The sequence below is a fragment of the Gambusia affinis genome, linkage group LG15 (assembly GCF_019740435.1).
Source record: "Gambusia affinis linkage group LG15, SWU_Gaff_1.0, whole genome shotgun sequence".
In the NCBI taxonomy this organism is placed as follows: Eukaryota; Metazoa; Chordata; class Actinopteri; order Cyprinodontiformes; family Poeciliidae; genus Gambusia; species Gambusia affinis.
The window spans coordinates 19,641,677-19,663,534 of NC_057882.1; the positions used below are offsets into that span (position 1 = coordinate 19,641,677).

Here is a 21,858-nt window from a genome sequence, read left to right on the forward strand (position 1 = left end):
GTGTCACATGTTTAACACAGCCACTCTTCAACTTTTGGTCTGTTATGGAATATTTCTGACTTAAGAGATTTATGGCAATGACTACCGAGAACTGCAGAATGAGCCTCTTTTTTAACACCCACAGAAAAACCCTAAGATTCTGCGTTCGGTTGTCCTGTTACTATAGCAACTGGGTTACAGCACAAACAAGTGATGGAAATATTGACTAACAAAATGAATCTTTGCTGATTTTGTTTATTGAGTGAACCATTTGTAATTAAGATACATTCATTTCCTCCACAAGTTGAGTTGGTATTCAGGAATGGAATATATTCTGGCTCCATTAAAGCTGATCGTATTGAAAATATGCTTTTTGGGTGTCGTCACAAACAGAATGGAAGTTTTATAAAGTTCCATATTTTAGTGAGTCTCTGTTCAGAACAGGATTAACCCACTGAGGTGTGACCAGAGTGGGCATTAAAATATGAACTAAAGACGATCACTGGGCACACATCTAAGAAAAATGGAAAGAGTGCTCGCCTCGAAGCTGGAGGTTTGGACTTAGACATTTTCCAGAGTTTTGTGCCTCTGAAAAGCACAGGTTTACCAGTGGGTGGGAGTATTTCACCCCTTCCATTCCAGCCAAAACAAGAATGATTCTTGCCAGTCACTCCCGACAGCTCCCAGTTTGGAGTGGGAACGTTCCTACATCAGAACATATTCAGCAAATGTGTTTCCATGTCCCCTTTAGCGCATTAATTCTTTTTTTAGTTGTGGAAAAGTCAAAAGCCTCTTCAAGCTAGTGAACAAAATTATTTTGAATTTTGACATTTCCATCAACCATGTCTTATATGATACTTCAAAATGCAGATGAGAAAAAACTCCAGATAAAAACATGACTGCTAGGATTCCTGTCAGGTCTCCTCATACATTTTGTAATTTGTGGACGTGTTTACTATAAAATGTTTCTGCATTTATTGAAAACATTTATCCATCCTATTTATACCCACCTCCAACACATTTTTTATCACAGCTCCACTTTTCTGTTTTGATTGAAGAACATGTGCATTCTTACAGCGTTTGACAAATTGGAATAAAGTAAATACTGCTCATATTTCGGATCCCCCGGGGAAAACGCACCTTTAGATTCTGGCCGTCGAACGGCAGAGAACCGCTGACCAGCGTGTAAAGGATGACTCCCAGGCTCCAGACGTCCACCTCAGGCCCGTCGTACTTCTTTCCCTGGAAAAGCTCAGGTGCGGCGTAGGGCGGGGAGCCACAGAACGTGTCCAGCTTGTTCCCCAGCGTGAACTCGTTGCTGAAGCCGAAATCAGCAATCTTGATGTTGGCGTCGGCGTCCAGCAGAAGGTTCTCCGCCTGAGATATTTCAGAGCGAGTGGAACGGTTGGACAGGAGGTGGAAAGCAGAGCAGAAAAGGGACACGTTATGCACATAGCAGCAACGCACTCAGGGAGAAAAGATGGATCAGTGTAGGGAACTAGTGGGTCAGGGGCGCGAAGAGGGGAATGGGAAACAGAGGACAGAAGAATAAATGAGTAGAAATGAAGAAAAAAAAAAGAAGAGAGAGGAAACACACACTAGACAGATTGGTGGGTTGAGGGGGGAGGGTTGCATCCCGGACATGACTCATGCTATATGTATGTCAAAGTGTGTTTGGGCTCTGGCTCCGACCTCTTTACTCAGCACTGCAATTAGGATGCTAAAGCACTGTTTTTAGAAACACAGATCAAGATCTCTCCCTCATGCTTGACTTCCAGATTCTGAGTGGAAACGAAATTGTTCGAATCTTGGAAGGCTTCTCCAGGACTATTATTAGTTCCATTCATTTGCTCTTCCTCACCTTCAAATCTCTGTGGACGATGTTCTTGGTGTGGCAGTAGTGGACGGCAGAGACAATCTGTGGGGAGAGAAAACAAAAAAAAAACAGACGGAGCTGAAATACAGAGCAGTAAGAGTTAAAGGCAGCTGCACTGTAAGGACCAAGGTTATTGAAGTTGATTAAAACAAACAAAATAATGGAAACTGAAATTGAGAAAACATTTTTGTTAACTGGAATTAGTAAAAACAGTAATTAACGGGGTAAAGCTGTAACTAAATGGAACTATGTGATGCATTTATAAAACTAACTAAGGCATACTGAAATTATTGACATAATGTTCGTTTTTGTGTTTATGTATCTATTTATTAGCCTTTCGAACTGAAATGGAGTCAATTTTTTTAAATCACAGCACTCCATTCAAATCTACTCGTCTGCAAAAAGACAACAGCAAAGGTTGGAATAAAACATCAGAGACAGTTGGCTACTTAAGAAACATTTTTTTTGAAAATAGTTTCTTCAATTGATTATTCATTATCCAAACAATATATATGTAATCACAATACAATAGTTTGACCTTTTTGAATTCTGCACCTAAAAATGAGGCATGGAAAAACAAAAACTACTGCTATAACTAATAACTAAACAATATTTACCTCATAATAACTCATGAAAAGTAGCAAACGTACTCTAAAAACGGATCAAAATTAACTGAATTAAACAAACAAAAAGTCACAATAAAATAAAACACAATTAAAAAAACCCCACAACCATTACAACCTGGGTAAGGACGACCTTTCCTACCTGTCGGAATTTGGCTCTGGCTTCGACCTCCTTCATCCTCCCATGTGACACGAGGTAGTCAAACACTTCACCTGAGCGGTAGAGCGTCCGGGTTAGCAAACACAGCCAGCGCGATTCAAATCATTTAATAGCGTGATTAAATATGGTAGATAAACAGAATGGAATCCATTCACTTTAATTTCTTGATTAATATTTAATAAACGGCAGCTTCCACCAGCTTTATTGTCCTCAAGGAGGCACGCTGCAACACATAGAAAACATAAAGACCTAAAAGATCCTTTAACTAAGTGGATTTTCTTGCCAGGATTTTGATGAGAAGATCAATAGAGTTCTAACATCTGACCACCTAATACACAAACCCCCCCAAAAAACCCCCAACAAAACACCATATTGAAATTATAGGTTTTTATGTGTTATGGTTTCTGGGCCACATCTAGCTTTTCACAAAACCTTTGAAACATATCATTTGGCTTCTCTTTTTTTTTTTTTTTAAATAAGCAAGAATCTGTGGTTTGATAAGATTTAAATGACATTAGAACTGGGTGAAGACCAGATCGTATGTCAAAATCGCAGAAATACCATCCAGGCCAAACTACCCACCTCCACTGGCATACTCCATAACAAGGTAAAGGGTCTTCTCCGTCTCTATCACCTCAAACAGCTTCACTGCAGAGCAAAAAAATACAATTTAACACAATGTTAACAATGCTGTCTTGTCACACACATACAAAGCAGCTGCACATATTAAACCAATAAGGGACGAGAGATGGATGGGAGGACATTGTCTTACCTATGTTAGGGTGATTTAAGCCTTTCATTATTCGTACCTCCCGAAAAAGCTGAAAGACAAAAAGAGGAATAAACGATTATGATGACGAATGAGGTAAGGATGTGAAGCTCAGCCTGAATGGCTCCAAAAGCTCACCATACGTCTATTGGTACAGTTTATAAACCACCAGACACAAAGGTGCTTCACTTCAAAAATCTGGGATCTGATTCGTCTTCAGCGGCGTTTGGTGTTTAAGATATTTATATAGCAATAACCTAAATAATTCTAATTTAAACAGAACAGACCAAAAGTTTGGACACACAGTTGTGTCCAAACTTTTGGTCTGTACTGTATATATAGAATTCCAATTCACAACAAAAGTCATCTCAAGGCACTTAACATGGAAGTTAGATCCAAGGAGAGCAATTCTCAAAGCGAAGTCGACTTTGACAAGAGTGACAAGAGAGTACATTTTGACTCTCACCTTCACTGGCCATGTCAAAAATCTTTTTTTACAACTTTGTCCCAAGCAAAATTGCCCCAAGCAAAACGGTAGAGCTGCAGACGGACATCATGTTCGATTCCACAGATGATCAGCCTAAAAAACTCTTTTATGTTAGAAAATCAGTAGAACGTGACTACCATGTGATGGTGTGTGAACATTTACAAAACCGTTTGTGATTTACTTACTAGACAGTAAAAAAATCCCACGTTTGAGAAAGGAAGGGACAAATGTTTTTACCACCATATCTATGGGTGAACTCATGTAAATAAATGAGAGATTTTGCTGGCACTCTGATGTGTAATTTCTCCCTCTGACTCCCTTATAGACTTAAACAGTCAAGTCTATAAGGCAGCAAATGTGGAATTAGCAATTTGATCTTGGAAGAGCCTTTGAATTAACATTGCACAAAGCACTATCGGGCTCTGCTGAAAACAACACCCGGTGTAGAAGCTGTTACTGAATGAAGAGTCTAAATGAGCTATTTTCAGTGCCATCAGCTGCCTTTCCATTACAAATATGTGCAAAACTTTGTTGATATTCCACTATCAACAGAACAAAACAAACAAATTGCAAATGCAGTGATTCCATTAAATAAGCATAAATAAATTAATGCAATGTTTAAAGAACATGTCAAGCCATCTCATCCATGTACAACTTCCTGTCGTCTTGTTCGTCGTTTCCAGGAGTAGCAACATTTAGTCATTATTTACATCACTTGTGTGATGTGAAAAATGTGTTTTGTTAATAGTTTTGTGAAATACACTAATTTCATTCAGAAGAGCAACCAATTTGCCCAAATATTTGGTCAAGGGAAACACACAACTAGTGATTTGTTCAAAAGCAGTTATGGGGCTGCAAAAAATGAGAGAAAACACGGCTTCCAGCAGATGACACTAAAACTAAATGAAGTATAGTAAAACGGATCTTTTTGCGTCATGAAACATGTTGGGTTTGGAGATATTGGCAGCATTGTAGAAAGGTAAGGACGTACATTCTTAGAAAACACAAACACTACTGTTTTAGCCATGCTAACAGGGCTAATGCAAAACCAAATGATGTAAACACTTTAAACTGTGAGCTCCACTGTCATTTTGTCTGGGTTTCAACAAACTAGTCGGTCTTCAATCTCTTTTTAACCAGACAGGAAGTGGATGAAACAAGACGAATCCCACCAACGGTTCCGTTGCGCACACATGTGAGCAGTCAAAGTCTCAGGATGACCAGCTCACACAGACAACTCGACACCTAAAATAACTGCATCACATTTAGAATTTGTGAAGTCCTCCTCGTCGTTTAAACACGGCAAGAACAACATGATGCCCACGCACAAATGTGCAAGTGAATGTGCAGCCAAGAATCCGACCGGTTTCTACTCCGTGTTGGAGGTCTGCCGTGAGGCGACGTGCGCCACGGGGGGATTAAAACTGAGGCAGCTCCCCCCGATTTTATGTAAATAGCTGCATGTTTGCTGGACCACGGCTGAAAACAGACAGCTCTAATCCGCGATAACAAGGAGGAAAAAGGGAGGAAAATGATGCCTGCTAAATTATTCTACTCCCCGTCATTTCTCCGTCCACCCCCCCATTCAGTTCTTCTAGCATCCTTCGGAAGCCTGATGTCACTGTTGCCATAGCAACCCAGGTATTAAGCTCTTCCCCAGCTGCGCTGGAGAGGAATCTTGGGATATGTAGTACTTTAAACCCTCATCCTGACCCATCCAGTCGGCTCTCCCTGCTCAGAAGCGGCGGGCGGGCGGACGGGATCGGATCCGTCAAAAGGAATCATAGCTTTGACAGTTCCTCCAGCGAGACGTTTGACCCTCGTTGCTGCTGATTAAATAGCGGCCCCGTAATGGCAGCGGATGTGCACAGCAAAAGCTCTGTGGCGATGAGGCTCCTCCTGCAAATCCTGGCTAGAGTTCAAATCAAACAGATGGTGGCAAACTGCATTAAAAAGGGAGTTGTTGCGCCGATGTGTTTTGACTTAAAAACATGAAATAATAGTAAAAAAAAAAAAAAAAAGAAATGATTTGCTTTGATTTCCAGTGTGTTTATTCCAGAGTTTTAGGAGAACAACACGGAAATCTCACGAGACTTAAAAGCTGCCTGATGGAGGATAAGATTACATTTTCTCCATTTGCAATTTCACTTCTTTCTTCATTGTTCTACGTATGATACAGCCATTCGCTTTCTTTCTTCTCTCTACATATATTAGCACCCAGATTATGTTAATGTGGGCTCTTTCATGTCTTAGGTCCAAAGAATATTCCCCAGACATGTTAAAGGAGTCCACTATTATTATTATTATTATTATTATTATTATTATTATTATTATTATTATTGTTATTATTATTATTATTATTATTATTATTATTATAATCTGGTCTGTAGAAACACAGCTGGAAACTAATCTAATGACAGTGTAGCAAAAAAACTCAACAGGAAATCAGTTCATGTGAATATCAATCTGATAATATTCAACATGAAATTCTGACATATTCCAGCTGAAGAAGACTGAACTATGAAATTCGGTTTAAAGAAATTTAAAGCTGTGTACATGTTTTTCTTTACGCTATCATAAAATAGATTTCTTTTTTTGTTTGTTTGTTTCTGTCAAATTGGAATGATCAAAGCCACTGTACATGAAGATCAAGCTCTACTTTAGTAGTTGGAGAATTGTAAAAAATATTACAAAGATTTTGTCAAACAAAGCCTAAAAGCTAAAGATTAGATTTGTTTTGCCTTTGACTTTTTTTTTAAATATATATATTTTTTTAATCAAAACTAATCTTTTCCTTCTCTTAGCTTCTGTGATACCAGTGACCTTGTGCACTCAGAGTATTATCCAGGGTTTAGCAGTAAATATAAGAGCTTTTTGTTGTTTTGTAATCCAGATTCTTTATTCTTCACATGCATCATTTTACGTTAGAAGATAAGGTGGATATTTTCAATCCATCTTCTGCGCTCTTCCTATAAATTAGATTTTACTTCTTTAAAACAGACAAAATTATTTCAAAGCTGACATTTTAAACCAACTTAAGCATTCACTTTTTCTCTAGAATGACTTCCACAGATTCCTCTAGATGTATTTGCTACATAAGGATTAAATAAATAGGAAATAAAGTAACTTAACGGTCCCAGTTCTTTCAGGCTGAATGAACTGCTGACGTGTCTTGTGGTGCAGAAAATATAATTTTCTTTTAAATAGCTTCCTATTTAAGCACCTCACCTATGCTGAAAACAGATAACGCAGTCAATAGTGATTTCCATGCCAACATTCAAGACTCATCAAGTAAAAAACATATAATCTCAAACTTTAAAGTCTCAGAAACCTGCAATTTTAAGAGGGTCTGTAAGCGGCCATGAACATGTTTAAAGGTGGAAATCTTTCACTTCACAAGATTCTTCTTCACAGGAAGGAGGTGAAAAAGACACAAATCTTCAGAGCCCCTTATGCCTAAACATTAGTGACAGTGAAAAACACAATCAGCTCTGTAGGACGTCTGCATTCTTAGTCTCTTACATTTCCCCTTTAACTCTCACCCAACTGTCTTACATGCAGCTGCATGAAGTGATGCTGAGACATCTGGGAAATAGGAAGTAAATATCTTAGGGTTCTTACGCATCTTCACGAGAAAATACTTTTATGGCAGGAAGGACACGAGATATATAAACAGACAGAATGAAAGAAAAGAGGAGCAAGAAAAGACAGAGGGGCGAAGTAAAGAAATGGAGGGATATTATGAGAATATGAGGAAAGACACAAAGAATGAGAAACTACACAAGAAAAAAGAAACACTAAGAAGAAAGGACACAACTTTTAGTAAACAGAATAGGCAATAAAGTCTGGAACTACACAGATTTGTTTTCATGCTCTCATTTTGTTTCATTCTTATCCAGTATGAAACAAAATGAGAGCATTTCATTTCAGTAAATGGTATTTACTGAAATGAAATCCTAGCCCCTTCCAGACTTGAGGAACCCTGTCCACTCGTCTCCATGTGTCTGGACATCCAGCACAGGTTCTCCTGCTCGACATCTCCGTGAGTCAGGCTTGCAACGGCAGAGCTTGAGTCATTCCTGTCGCGACACTTCTCCCCTTTCCACGAAAACGGTGACAGATCCCGACACAAACACCTCTACAACACGTCCTTTGCCGTTACCCGCAAACGCGTGTGTCTGAGGAAGACGTGGTAGGAAGACATGCACACAAACAGAGGGGAGCGCGAGCCGGGTGACCGCGGCCTCCGGGATGAGTCAGCCCTCCTCCCCACCCGAACTTTCTCTCTCAGGGCAGCGATTAGCCAAGAAAGAGACGGGAGATGATATGTGGAGCAGAGGTCTCCTCTTGCTCCCGTCCAAGCCCTAGCACCTGCCACACAGAATCACATCCCATGATCCCCCTCTGCATCAGCTGCTCTCCCTTCCTGCTGCTTTTCTGCAGGGGGAGACAGTGGAGGAGGAGCCTGAACCTCTCACAGCCTTCTACCATCACAAGTTGCGTTTCCGTTGACCAGAGTAATTGCACAATTTGACATCTTGAAAATAAATTTGCTAAATGGAAACACAAGGATTTTTTTAAAAAAAAAACAACAAACAATTTTTTTGATTAAAAACATTTGGGAGCTGGGATGGGGTAGTTTATTTCAAAAAGCTGAAATGGAAAGTTTTTATCGCTGAGTGATCAATAACTGGATGTTGCCACACAAAGATGACAGAAAGTAGTAGGAGCATCTTGGCGCAGCGTATTTCTTAATGACAACACATGAAAAAACTTATTCACATGTGATTTTAATTGAGTTTTTCATTTAATGAAACCACCAAAGTTGTGAAATTGTGTGGAATAGTAGCTCCGTTACAAATGTGCGCCAAATTTTGTTGCTTTTCTGCTAATGTCAAAAAGAGACCATTTTGCAATTGCAATATTTCCACTAAATGTGGAACCCAATTAAAATCACACATGAATAAGTTTGCTCATGAAATGAGTCACTAGAAAACATGCCGTCGTGGACCAAAGTCCAAGCTGTAAAACAAACTAACAGAAAAAAAAAAAAACATGGGAATGCAGAGAGCCAGAGCTGAACAAAAACAGAAATCCAGGGAAAAATACACAAGGGTGTTAGTGGAGAAGAAACAGGAAAATAACAGGAGGAACCAGTCAAGAGTGAGAGGAGGTGAGGTGAGAGGAGGTGAGGTGAGTACTGAGAGAACGAATGCTGGAACAAAGGACCTGGACTGATTAGCTAACGGATTGCAAGTGTGAGAGAAAAGAGCAGGAGGCAGGCTGAGGCGAGAGAGAGAGACAGTGACACAGGGAGCGAGGGAGAGGAAACTGGGGACTAAGAAATCAATCTAACCTTAAGGAATAACTGGACATAAGAAACATAATTAAACTAGAGTAACAAGTAAGAAATAATTAACTATAATAAAGTAGAATCACTAAGAAAGGACTGAAAATAATTAAAACATAAACAAGACTGGTCTAATCAAAAAGGGAACAGAGGAAGAAAGAATTATAATAAAATTATAGTCAATAAATCAAATTCCAAAAAACAACTCTGAGCCCTCCTTCCATTTCCTTTTGTCTTCTTCATCTTTTGTGCCAGTAGCAACATCCGGTTGTTGATCGTGTGACTCGTGTGATGGCAAAAAGAAAACCTTTCCACTGCAGTTTTGCTGAACACACTAATTTTGATGCAGCCGAAAAACCACCTCCTCCTTGCGCAAAAATATTTTACAAAAAAAAGTGCGTTTTTTTTTAAATTAAGAGATCTACTTTTGTAATTACAATTTGCACAATTTTAAGGTCAATGGAAATGCAGCCATTGCCAAAGTTTTGCGCACATTTGTAATGAAAATGCAGCTAGAATGCCGTTCTCTTTAGTGATTAGAGAAAAAAACACTATGGAGGCACAACATCAGACAGGGCAGCCAGTGTTTTCTTTCCTGCTCCTGAAAACATGGCAAACATCACAGCAGTAGCAACTCAGAAATACAGAGAAGAAAACTGACCTTTTGCAGACTGGTTGGGTTCAACTGGGTTTTGTCAATGATTTTTATTGCAACCTGTAAGAGATGGGGAAGAAGAAGTTTTGATGAGGAAACATGACTAAATTCTTGTACAACAGAATTATCCTGAAGAGTAAACATAAAGCCATGATATTTTTTCGAGCATGTAATTTTGTTTCTGTGTATGTTCACTTAATCTGAATGTGTTTATGTCTCAATAAAAAAAATAAATAAAAAATCATCATCCTCCCACCACCATGGGAGGATGATGTTCACCAACTCATGTCTCCATATTATTTTTACAGTGAAAATTCAATCACTTTCTACCTTCTAAACAACTCTTTCATACTCTTTTTCTAATGCTCCTCTTGCTCCTGCTTAACATACAACATGCTAAGTGAGAAATGGGAAAGTGGGAATTAAAGCTCTTGGGGTTTACAGCTTCTCTGGAGTGTCAAGTGGAGTGACTTCTGGGTAAATTTGCTGGAACATTCACTCCTAAGAAGATTGGCAACTGTCTTGAATGTTTTCCACTTCGGGACAAATCTTTCCCATTGCCAAGCGATGGACTCTAATTTGACCTGAAAACACAATTTAAACCAAGAAAATCCAGCCCTCCAAAAAAGATTTGCTAACTCATGCGAACGCAAAGTCTGGTCTGGTGGATCACTAATTCCTGAACATAGAGGCAGACCTGGGATCGACTGAAACAGTCCAAGACAGCTCCTTTAACATTCATGGAGAAAAAGCAGATGTCTTTTGAGAGACAGCTGAAAATACGAGACTAGAAAAATAACATTGATAATGTTGAATATAGAGAAATCTAAAGTAAAACTAAAAATATTTTTCTCTGGACTGTTGCATTAAAGCTTTTATTATTTATGCATTTTAACATTTGGTTCATTGTATTTATCTTATTACTTAGATTTTATTTTTTTACATTTATTTTGGATTAAAGGGGCAGTATTTTGTGTTTTCTGGGCACATAGGACCATTTTATAGCTCAATATAGTAACTATGTTAACTTCCATTGTTATGAAAATGCAGTATATATGAAATATGACTTAAAGAAAATTTTACTTCATAATTTAACACCTTGAAAATGTCTCTTTAAAAACTCCTGCTCTTTCTGAAACTGAGCCTTCAAAAAGTCATCACAACATTAATCCTCTATTAACCCTTTAACAACAATTTTACTAGCATTTCACTGAGAAGTAGCTTGTATAAGGAGCTCAGCAGATGTGCAGTTCCAACAGATGTCTGCTAATTGCTGCTGGCTAGTCTGAAGGAGCTGAGTGGGGGAGAGGGCTGCTGTGAGGAAGAAACTTGGAAACTGCAGCTCTAAGGAAAAGCTGCGTTTTGAAGGCGGCGATTGGTCCACCCAGGTGTTTTGCACAGCTGAATGGTTGCCTTGGGAGATTAAAGGATTTCTCAAACATGCATAAAAGAATCAAAGCAACATTCCTGGTATGTTTACGATGAGGGAATAACATTATAACATGATGTAAAGCTCAAAAATGTTGATTTTATTTAATACTCTTTAAGATAGCTACCTGACATGTAGCAAAGTAAAAACAATGTATCAGTTATCAGTTATTCCATATTGACCAGAATGGTTGTAATTAATCAACACTGTAAAATAAAAAAAAATAAAAAGGCGTGCTCTGAAATTGTTGTCCACAGGAAAACAAGAAAAGCCCCAGCAGCACTGGGAAGTTACCACCTTCCCTCGCCCAGGAAACATTTCCATCAACAACATATTCAGCCCAGTCATCCTCTTCCTGCTGCCCCCGGGGGTCTCTGGTGCCCCATGGCTCACCTCCCTGCCTGTCAGGATGTGGCGCGCCAGCTTGACTTTGGCAAAGTTTCCCTTGCCGATGGTCTTGAGCAGACGGTAGTTGCCGATGTGCGGCTGCTCGTCTGAGCAAGAGGCAATGGAGTTCCTGCACCGGGCACCCAGGGAGCGGCTGGACTGGCTCGTGGCCTTGTCTGCGCGGCTGGCACCGAGCGGCACATGCTGCAAGAAAAGAGGGGAGGGTCAAGGAGAGGAGAGAGGGTCAGCACCAGCATGACACACTGCAGCAGCATCATTTGGAATCAGGCACTTTCAAATTTTTCCCCAAAAATCATTTTTGGGGGGGAATGTACCCTTAAACGTACACTCTACTGAATTAACAAAACCCATTTTGTTAGAATAATTGTATTTCTTTAATTACCTGAACTCTGGTTTCTATTAAAAGTAGCTTTTGGAAATAACAACCTTTAAGTAGCTATTAAACCTACTTTTCACAAAGCCCATGTTTCTATTTACGAAAAAAAAATACATTATTGGTCTCATATAATATTCCAACTTCAAATGTCGTGTTTGTATTAGCTGTAGGTGGAGAAAAATTCTAATTAAGAGAAATAAAGGGTTTCAAACATTCATCCTTGTGTTATTACTCTATATGTTGTGTTTCACTGGGTGACAAAGTTCCTAAAATAAACAGGCTTTTCGATATTATTCTAATTTATTGAAAGGATCTGTATGTAGCTAAGTACATACATAGCTATTGCAGTGTTTTCATTTTTCTGTAAACCTTTGATCTCCTGCGAATACTGATATAAGCTGAACATCTTAAAACAAAATCAAAGTGAAACATTGAAGAATATAGAGTATTCTTAGAATAGTGATTAGCCTTAGCTGGCAGATGAAAGCAGAGAGTACTTTCGGTTTTACAAATAAGGAAATACTTACTTAATACAACTTTTTTAACACATCATCATTGGATTACAATTAGCAACAGGACTTGGAAACAAGTCTATTTTGACAAATGAACCAAGGATTAGATGAGCTGGTCAAGTCAGATCTGGATAAGTATATCAATGCTTTGCTCTCATTAAAACTGCTTATTTCTCAAAATTGTATGACTTTAATATTGCGGCTTTATTTTGCTAATATTATGACTTTTACTCTTGTATAATTATGACTTTATTCTGGAAATGTCAAAAAACAAAATAACTTAATTTTTGTGCTCCTTCTAATTGAAAGTAAAAGGAAAAAAGTAATTAAAAGTAGTCTTCCCTTAGTAACAGAGTCCACACTGAAAAGTGTCTAGCACTTATCAAAGTCTGTAAAGAAAATGAGAGTAAATAAAATAGATTTCTACGTTTCTGACCAGCATATCGGGCTGATTACCAAATCATAAAACACTCTGCATATTTTGGTTCAGAGGAAAGTCACTTATCAAAGCATATGTGTGTACACACACCATTTGTGCACACAGACAAGTTAACAGCTGAGGGCCCACTGGGCAGGCTGGCAGAATTACAGGGTTCAAGAAAAGAAGACGAAACTGTTTTCCAGACAGCTGCACTGATTTACAGATGTTTGAACACACTGAAAAAGAAAAAAACATAAAAGCATCTGAAATTGTTTTTGCTAAGCAGATGCCTGTATAGGGCTACAAGGGAGAGCTGGGAGAGGTAAACGTTGGTGGGTACATTCCTCCAGATGTTCAAAAACAAGTGAAGCTGAACTGAGCTTCATGTGACGACATGCCCTTTGTTTCTGGGTAAACAGCTGCTATCCAGCACATGAGCCTGTTGTATCTTTCTGTGGGCTCAGAATGGTATTCTTCTGGGCTCCTGCTACTTGTTCACACCGTTTCCGTGGAGCGAGGTGCGGCTGTTGCTGATGTTTGCAGAGGTCTCCACGGTTCTTTCGTTTCTTGATTGTTGACTAAAATAATAGTTGTGCAACAATGATGATAAAAAGAATGAGTCACGTTGTTTTTTAATACGGAGATGCATGTGGGACGGCCGGGAGTTCAAAGGATGTCTGAGATGTGTAGTAGTTATCACTAGCTCTGCACTGGCAAAGGCTAATCTGTTGGTTGCAACACAGAAAACATGTAAGATTCATTTGTTGTACTGCACTGTGGCTAGGATAACTATTACCAGTAGACTGACTACTACCATTAGGACAAGCTAACAATGATTATGTTCCCAATCTCCCCCTTTTACTATGCCTACTGGCCTGCACCGCAAAATAACCAACAGTTTATAACTATAGTTTGCACAAAGTATACTCACGTGGTAGCCATACTGGATTTTGAAACTCATCTGTGGCTTGACTAATTATTACTGTTAGCAAAAGCTAATAATAAATTTCTCCACTATTTCATCCTTTTACCACATTTACTGATGTGTGTCATTGATTTAATGATATACAGTCAGAAGAACCAAAAGTTTATAACCACAGTTTAAGTCCATTTGCACGGCAGCCATATTGGTTCTGATGTCAGGGTAAATAATACACAGCTGCAAATTCGCCATCTCTCTGAGGCCTCTCCGTTCAAAACCCATCCTGGTTCATGGAGGATTTACTTTCCAGTTAACACATGTGCAAAAGCAAATCTGCATAAGTTTCCTTCCTTCGAATTTCCTTCAAATTATGAATGATATATATTTATGAATTATGAGAACACTTGCAGTTGAATGCTTCTTCTTATGAGAACACTAACAAGCTAACCCTGCTAGCTTGTTGCTAACTGGGTTAGCAACAAGCCTCAGGCGTTCTAAATGTATCTCCACTCGCAGAGATGGCTGCCATTATTTTTTTGTTGGCCCATTACAGATAAAACCCACCAGGAGACCTCTGACCTTTCAAATTTGAATTCTAACATCAGAGGTTGTTTCGGTTTGTTTTATTGGACATTGAACCATGACGTTCTGACTTTCAAGTGGTAAAGAAATAAAAAATGAAATGATTTCTCACCACAATATTAGAAGAACAGGTCTAGCAAATATTCTTTCAAAAAGAGCAAGCGTACATTTTTTTCTTCTTCTGCTCTGACTGATTGTTATTACAGACGTTTTGCTACCTTTTCAACAACATGAATGAAACAACCATAAACTGACCTCACCACTGTTTCAGTTAAATCCCCCCCAATGCTGTGCTGCATCATTATCACTGTCACATGACCAGCCAAATACCACATGTCTAACCTCCTTCCCTCTCCTTCCATAGCGGCAACAAGATGGAAAAAAAAATACCGGTTATTAATATCATCCCAGCTTTATTTATTGGACCAATGCCGATAAGTTAAAAAATGACTATCTCACAGAACCTTGCTTCAGTAAACACATCCGAATTATTTGAACATGGGCAATATCAGCAGACATAAACCCTCATACCTGGAACCAAAAGGGGCAAGAAGATAATATCATCCCTGGAACAGGTGCAAAGTGGCCAACAGGAGGAAAGAGTGGCTTATGGAAGCTTAGAGGTCTGTAGCCAAACAGGCCAACAATGCAATCCCAGAGGCTGCAGCTACACAACAATAACAAGCCCACAGCCCCATGCCCCACCTTCAGACATGGTGCTTCTAGTCCTGCTCCCACCTTCCTACCTACAGCACAGCTTGGCAAGCTGGGGGGTGGAGTGTGGGGCACACAAGGAGAGCAGCAGAGTTCCATCATGGCACCAGTGTTATCTGCTCAATTCACCCATCTGACACAAAGACCTAATTATGCAGAAGATCTGCACTCATCGGAGACAGATCAATGCTCAATAGATAGATAGATAGATATATGTGTTGTCTTTCCCGCAGGCCTCTCCTCTGTTCCCCTGTAGAATGTATGGCCTGTCTGACACCCACTGGCTGTAGGGCTGGGCGCTTTGTAGGCTGCGCAGCGACGGATTGCACATCATTTTACGCAGTAATCCCCTCCACTTCGTACCAACAAGCCCACATATCCTCTACGCGTTTATATCTGGGCCTCCTGCACTCGTCCCACCCATCCGATTTTGAGAGAACACACACACACGCAGAGGAGCGGAGTTAGAATGTGACATCAGTATCTCTCCACAGAAGTATATATACAGAGATGTGACGGCTGGTTTTCATGCTTTCTGCGCATATTCGCTGAGCAATATCGACTCTGGTTGCCATCAACTCGTCTTCCTGCACACACACACACACACACATGCACACGCACACCCAACACGCGCACACACACACACACACTCAAGGTTAGCACTTTCCCAAAGAGCAGCACGGTGGCCTCACATACTGGGCCCCTTGATCTGTACAGAACGAGAAGAAACAGCACCGTGCATGCTCCCCTCCTCCTCCTCTTCATCCCACCCTCCCCCCATGCGCATGGAGAAAAAAATCCCAGAATGCCAAAGGCCACACATAGCTCGGGGATGCACCACCTATCCTATCCCTCTGCATGCACACAAGCACAAACAGCGGCTGCACTTACATGTTCTCCCGTGCTCCTGTCGTTTCCAGACTGTAATGCAGATCGAGACGACATGTTTTCCTTCTCTTTCTCTCTCACCCCCTGCCCCTCTTAATTTTCCTCTCCCCACCCCCCCAGCTCCCGAGCGACGTTCGCCGTGTATTTGCGCGGACGGTGTTTACAGGATCCACAGACAGAATGACATCCGCGGATGCGAGGCCCCACCGACCCGAGTCAATCTGCCTGCTCTCCGAGCGACCGAGCCGAGCTCCGGAGGAGACCTCTGCCTGTCATGGCAGCGATGGATATGTGGAGGAGAGGGAGAGAGAGGTGGTGGTGGTGGAGGGGGGTGTCCTCAAACAAGCTGCATTTTCCACCATGCACCTTGCAAAGATAGATGTCTTTAAAAAGAAAAAAAAGAAAGAAAGAAAAAAACGAGCGGGTCGATCAGCGACGCAGCTCAGTGCAGAAGCCCTTGCATGCAAGGGAGGAGAAGAAGTGGTGCTAAAATGCGGCGATGTTTGGCCGGAGCCCAGCGTCTCTGTGGCGACTCTCCACCCCCTGCCTCATTTCGCCACACAAAACAAACACGGCTCCGACTGGACCGCTGTCATCCCGTCGCTGTCATAAGAGCCGCCGACGGAACGTTTCGCCCGGTCGCCGCGACGCCAGCGCGACCGCTGCAGAGACGGAAACACGGAGGCTTACGGTGCAGCGGAGAGAGAGGGCCCAAATGTTCCCAATTCGCTATTCCAGCTCGATCAGATGCGCACAGATCCGTCGAGGCAGCAGCAATAAGCGACACACAGGACTTCCGGTCCGTGGTTTGGAAGTAAAAGACCAACCCACGGAACAGGAAAACGATTACATTTGTTGTCATTTGCGATCACTGTCCACGGTGCCGACAGTGATGGTGTCAGAGGTGGGCAGATTGCCCCTCTGTCCCCCCTCGAATAAAAAAGAAATAAAAAAAATTTTCAAGTGAGAGCAGTACTACTTCAATATATTTTTGCTCAAGTGAAAATAAAAGGTTTTCCACGAAAGGTCTGCTTGGGTTCTGAGTAACTGGTCGTAAGATCTGATACGCTCCAGAAAACCGCAAACATCAAGCCCAATATGAACAGCGCAATAAACGTGAAAACAACCACAAATGAACGAGTCCGTAAAGTTGTGACTAAACGCCATTATAATTATTGATATTAAGATAAGTATCACAAATCTGTGTAGCCATCTGAGTTGTGGAGCCGCAGGAGGAGCTCTGTGCGCTCCATTCTGACACCAAACGCAGGGCCGTAACCTGGAGGCCGGGCTGGGGGGGGGTCTAAAATCCTACTTATAGTTTTCCAGACAATAGAAACACACAAAAACACACACATATTACTAAAGGTTTTTTTTGGGGGTTTTTTTTGTACTGTTGTAACCATGAAACAATCTCCCCTTCAGTTCAACCATATAAGTGGAGACTCATTGTTGATGGTACAATTATAAAATAACTTGCAATTAGGTATTGGCAAAGATCAATGTAATTTTCACAGGTGGCGGAGAGTTGTTAGTAGCTGCTGAAAGTACGTAAAAAAAAATAATACTTTTAATGTAAGTTAGATACTTTCCAAATCAAGTAACCGGTAATCTGAGTTACTTTTTCAAGGAGTAATCAGTAATGCGATTAAAGTTATTTTTTCAAAGTAACTATGCCATCACTGGTTATTTACATTTGCATTTTTAACAAAATCTAAATTCTTAATCTATTGCTCTGGTGATGGTGAACATTCTCCTTTTCTTTTCATTGAAAAATAAATCTGCCATATTATTTTTCAAACATATTCACAAGCTCATTTTATAATTTATGCCAGCTGTCAGTTTTCAAACCTTCAAATTTCTTAACTTGGTCCTATCTCGCAAAAACAAGCCTCTGGGAATGGGGACCTCCGAAGAGGACATAGTGGTTCTACTGAATAAATAAATAAATAAATAAATAAATAAATAAATAAATAAATAAATAAATAAATAAATAAATAAATAAATAAATAAAATTACAGAAATGTAGCGCTTTATTTTGAAACTAAGATCCGTTGACTTCCTGTTCCGACCTGCTACTCAGACATTACTTGATGCAGCTGAGATGCGCCACATCAGAGGCTGACAGGGCCAGGACAACAACACCCACTGCGAGTTTCCCCAGCGTGTGCTTGTTCATTTTAATGAATCCAACGTCTCTGAAAAAAATTCCCCTTGTGGAGAATTTTTTCTGCCCGGCCCCGTGGTCTCTGCAGGATCCTCTGTTTTTGTAAGACCTGCTGTTGATGACAGGTGGCGTGGCATCGGCCTGCGTGAGGAGGGCTAGTCTCTGTGTTTGCTCCAAGGCTCTTCCCACTGTTAGAGCAACTCGTTTAAAACGACACACATAAAACAGAAACCTGGAGATGAACCAGAACATCTAATTTTTGTACTATTTCCCTAGAAAAATGTTTGCAAATAAGCATTTAAGAGAAAACGTTAATAGTAGTATGTAAATTCCTCCTCTTGTGCAATAAAGTTGTTTTTCTTTTGACAGTCATAGCCTTCATTTAACAGGAACTAGACAGAGAGAGAAGGGGAAGACATGTAGCAACTGGCCCATGGCTGGGAATCGAACCAGGAATGACTGCATTGAAGAGTATATGGATTGCCTGCTCTATCGCTGAGCCATGTCAGACTCCTGTGTAGAAAGGTTTACTGCTTCAAACACAGCAGCTGACATGACAGGTCAAGGTCAGATTATAACATTACAGGTGTGGAAACTTTTCTATGCCTATCTGCATTGTAAATAAATGTTCTGGTTGGAGTTTGTGTATGTGTCCCACATAAAGTATGATCACCTCTATACTGTTTTTACTTGGCCAGTCTCTGAGGGTTCAACCAAGACCTGTCTAAGACTTGCAGTTCAAATGTAGTTTGAACCACAGTTCAAGACAGAAAATTAGCTCTGTCCTCATGTTTATTGGCATCTAGATGCCATTAGATCTTTGAAGCTGTTGGTGGCGCTAGGCTCTCTGCTTCAAATACACAATCCCTTGTGGATGTTATGTTGTGTCTTTTAGACTGTTTTCCGACAGTTGAACTTTTAATAGAAATACTACTGGATGAAAAAAAGATGGCATGTATCATATCTGTCCAACTATGTCAATGCACATATTAAAAAACACGTCTAACTAAATGTGTTCCATCAAGGGAAAAATATCCCAGCCTCTCTGGGAACATTTGTTCTGGGTTTAGGGAGATGAGGCTTAAAGTGATTGGAAAGTTGTTAAACAGGTAGTGTAGATTTTTTATGGGTCAACAAACCAGAGAGTTGATACTGCAGAGTTCTTAACATATAGGAGTCTAATTGTCTGGTTCACATATGTTTTGAGGACCATAAGAAGCCTCAAGACTGTATTCCCTTCCTGTTTTGGGAGTATTGTGGGGACATGGAGTGCTGAAACTGTTTTTACAGAGTGTTTGGTATCAATAAAGCCAGAAGTGTATATTTTTTTCACAAAAATGTGATGAAATTTGTTAGAGGTCTCAGATTTAACCAGATTAGATATTTAGCTATATTAATGGTGGTGTTGCCCTTGTTTATCCTGGTCAAGAAGGCGCTGAGCCCAAAGGCAAAGACCTCATTTTACAGCTATTTATATTCTAGGCATTATCTATAGCCTTGAGATGTGGATAATGACTGAAAGAACAAGATTCTGGATGGACGTGAGTGACATTAACTTCCTCAGTAGGACGCCTGGCGACAGCCTTCGTGACATGTCAAATAGCCCCATCATTTGGTCGGAGGTCAGACTCAGGCCAATGCTTTTCAAATGTTTTCAGCTGAAGCTGCATCTGGTCAGGATGCCTCCTCAATGTCTTTTTTTGTTTTGGAGGTAATCCATTAAGATCCCAGTCAGAGGAGACCCCAAGACAAAAGCAGAATTTGCCAGACTAGAGACTTCTTATCCCTTCTTTAGTGAAACGTCTTGAAAAACCCCACAAAGAATTGAAGTGTCACTGAGTAGAGGGAAGTCTGGGTTTCTATTGCTGACCTGCTCCAAAGACAATAGATGGATGGTTTATCGGCAAAAAGAATAATGTTTCTTATTTTTTAATGTCAGTGAAGAATTTTAGACATCGTACGTCATTGATTTAATTATTTTGACATCAAGATAGTCTTGTCTTGAATTTCTGTGGAGTGTGTTGGTGCTCAAAGCTTCATTTGTGCAATAATGTAACGACAATGATCACATTGTGATTCTTTGCCACCTTTTAAGCATGTTAAATTTTGCCAGTCATTACTAATTAATTGGTAATGGTGTGAAACAGAACAGAGCAGTGATGGAGTCTCAAAGGTTCAATAACTGATGAAGTTTCAGATTAAGTTACGTATGTGACACTGTCAGTGCTGGCATGATGGCGTGAAGCACTCCTCATATTTAGAAAAGACTCAGTGTCTTCTTTTAAATATACTTTATCGTGTGTTCTAGGATAAATAAAATATGAATCCTCCCATTTTGCTGCTTTAAATGTCAAGGAGCACATCCAAGAGAGGAGCATTATAAATCTCTTTCGACGTGAAGGTTGGCTGCTTTATGTAATTCTTGCAGGAAGCCACTAGAGGGAGACAAATCCTAGCTAATGCTGCGCCTTGTCAGACAATTTGGATCTGTGTAAAGAGCAACTCCGAGGTGTAGAAACACACATTCACTCATTTAAAGTAAGAATTTCAACAGAACATCACCAAAGTTTATTGCTGCATCTTCTACTAAACCGTAGAGCTAATACTGTCAGGGCTTACTACCCTTCACACAATTACTCTTAGGCTATTCAAAAGACAAATCGATCTCTTTTTAAATTATTTTACTTTCATTCAGTTACAGTTTATCATCATGCAGAAAGTCAATATTTATGATCCCAGTCATACCCAGGGAGACCAAAGCAAAGCATTCCCTCAGCGTCTTGGATAAACATACAGAAATCAGTCGGTTCGTGTGTCAGAGGCTACATGGACCAACTATGAAACATGAAAGGGCAAATTTGCAGAAGTTGCTGGAGCGGATGTGGAGCCATTAGCTTCAAACAGTTATCTCTCTGCTGATGAAGGACGAAGCTGGGGGAGGACAGATTAGGGTTGGTCAGAAAGGCAACAGGAGCAACTTTGTGATGTTTAGAGCTTTTGTGAAACCTGAACTAAAACCTCACTTTTTAAATGTTACTTTTATTGTGTATCGATATTAACTTTATGTTGGAGTTTATTTACAATATGAGGATGCAGATGCATGAATGTTTAAGACATATCTTTAAAAACAATTTCTTTCTACAGCCGAAAAACTTAGATTAACTGTGCTTCTCTCTCTGCCCTTTCCTGATGCATGATTGTATGTCTGTGTTGTCCTGGGGTGGAATGGCAACCTGTCCAGGCTGTACCTCACCTCTCGCCCAACCACTGCTGGATGGATGGAGGTTTTACCACTTATTATCAGAATCTAACACGAACATTGTCAGAACGCTAAGTTCACTTACAGCGATGTGTAAGTAAACTTCATAATCAATTCAATTCAGTTTATTTATTTAATGCCAATTCACAACAAAAGTCATCTCAAGACACTTTACAAAAAAAATAATTTCAATTCAATCATACTTACTTTCCAATTGATCCTCGTTATCAAACAGTATAGAATGCTCCATTAATTGTTCAAAGTAGTTTAAAAAGTTTCCA

General features: G+C 40.1%; 1 protein-coding gene across 4 annotated transcripts in view; it reads right to left on the reverse strand.

The window, feature by feature from the left end:
* The window catches only part of mark4a (MAP/microtubule affinity-regulating kinase 4a), a 28,841-nt gene extending 11,759 nt beyond the window's left edge, over positions 1 to 17,082 (reverse strand). For 2 of the 4 annotated variants that reach the window (XM_044140412.1, XM_044140411.1), the window contains exons 1-8: positions 16,155 to 17,082; positions 11,722 to 11,919; positions 9,906 to 9,959; positions 3,411 to 3,459; positions 3,221 to 3,286; positions 2,621 to 2,691; positions 1,841 to 1,897; positions 1,120 to 1,356 (exon numbers count right to left, since the gene is read on the reverse strand). In XM_044140412.1, the coding sequence (XP_043996347.1) occupies positions 1,120 to 1,356; positions 1,841 to 1,897; positions 2,621 to 2,691; positions 3,221 to 3,286; positions 3,411 to 3,459; positions 9,906 to 9,959; positions 11,722 to 11,919; positions 16,155 to 16,208 (786 nt within the window). In that variant the 5' untranslated portion in view covers positions 16,209 to 17,082. The remainder of the gene's footprint in view (positions 1 to 1,119; positions 1,357 to 1,840; positions 1,898 to 2,620; positions 2,692 to 3,220; positions 3,287 to 3,410; positions 3,460 to 9,905; positions 9,960 to 11,721; positions 11,920 to 16,154) is intronic. The other 2 variants (XM_044140414.1, XM_044140413.1) reach the window with 1 other exon arrangement.
* Between the last annotated feature and the right edge of the window lie 4,776 nt (positions 17,083 to 21,858).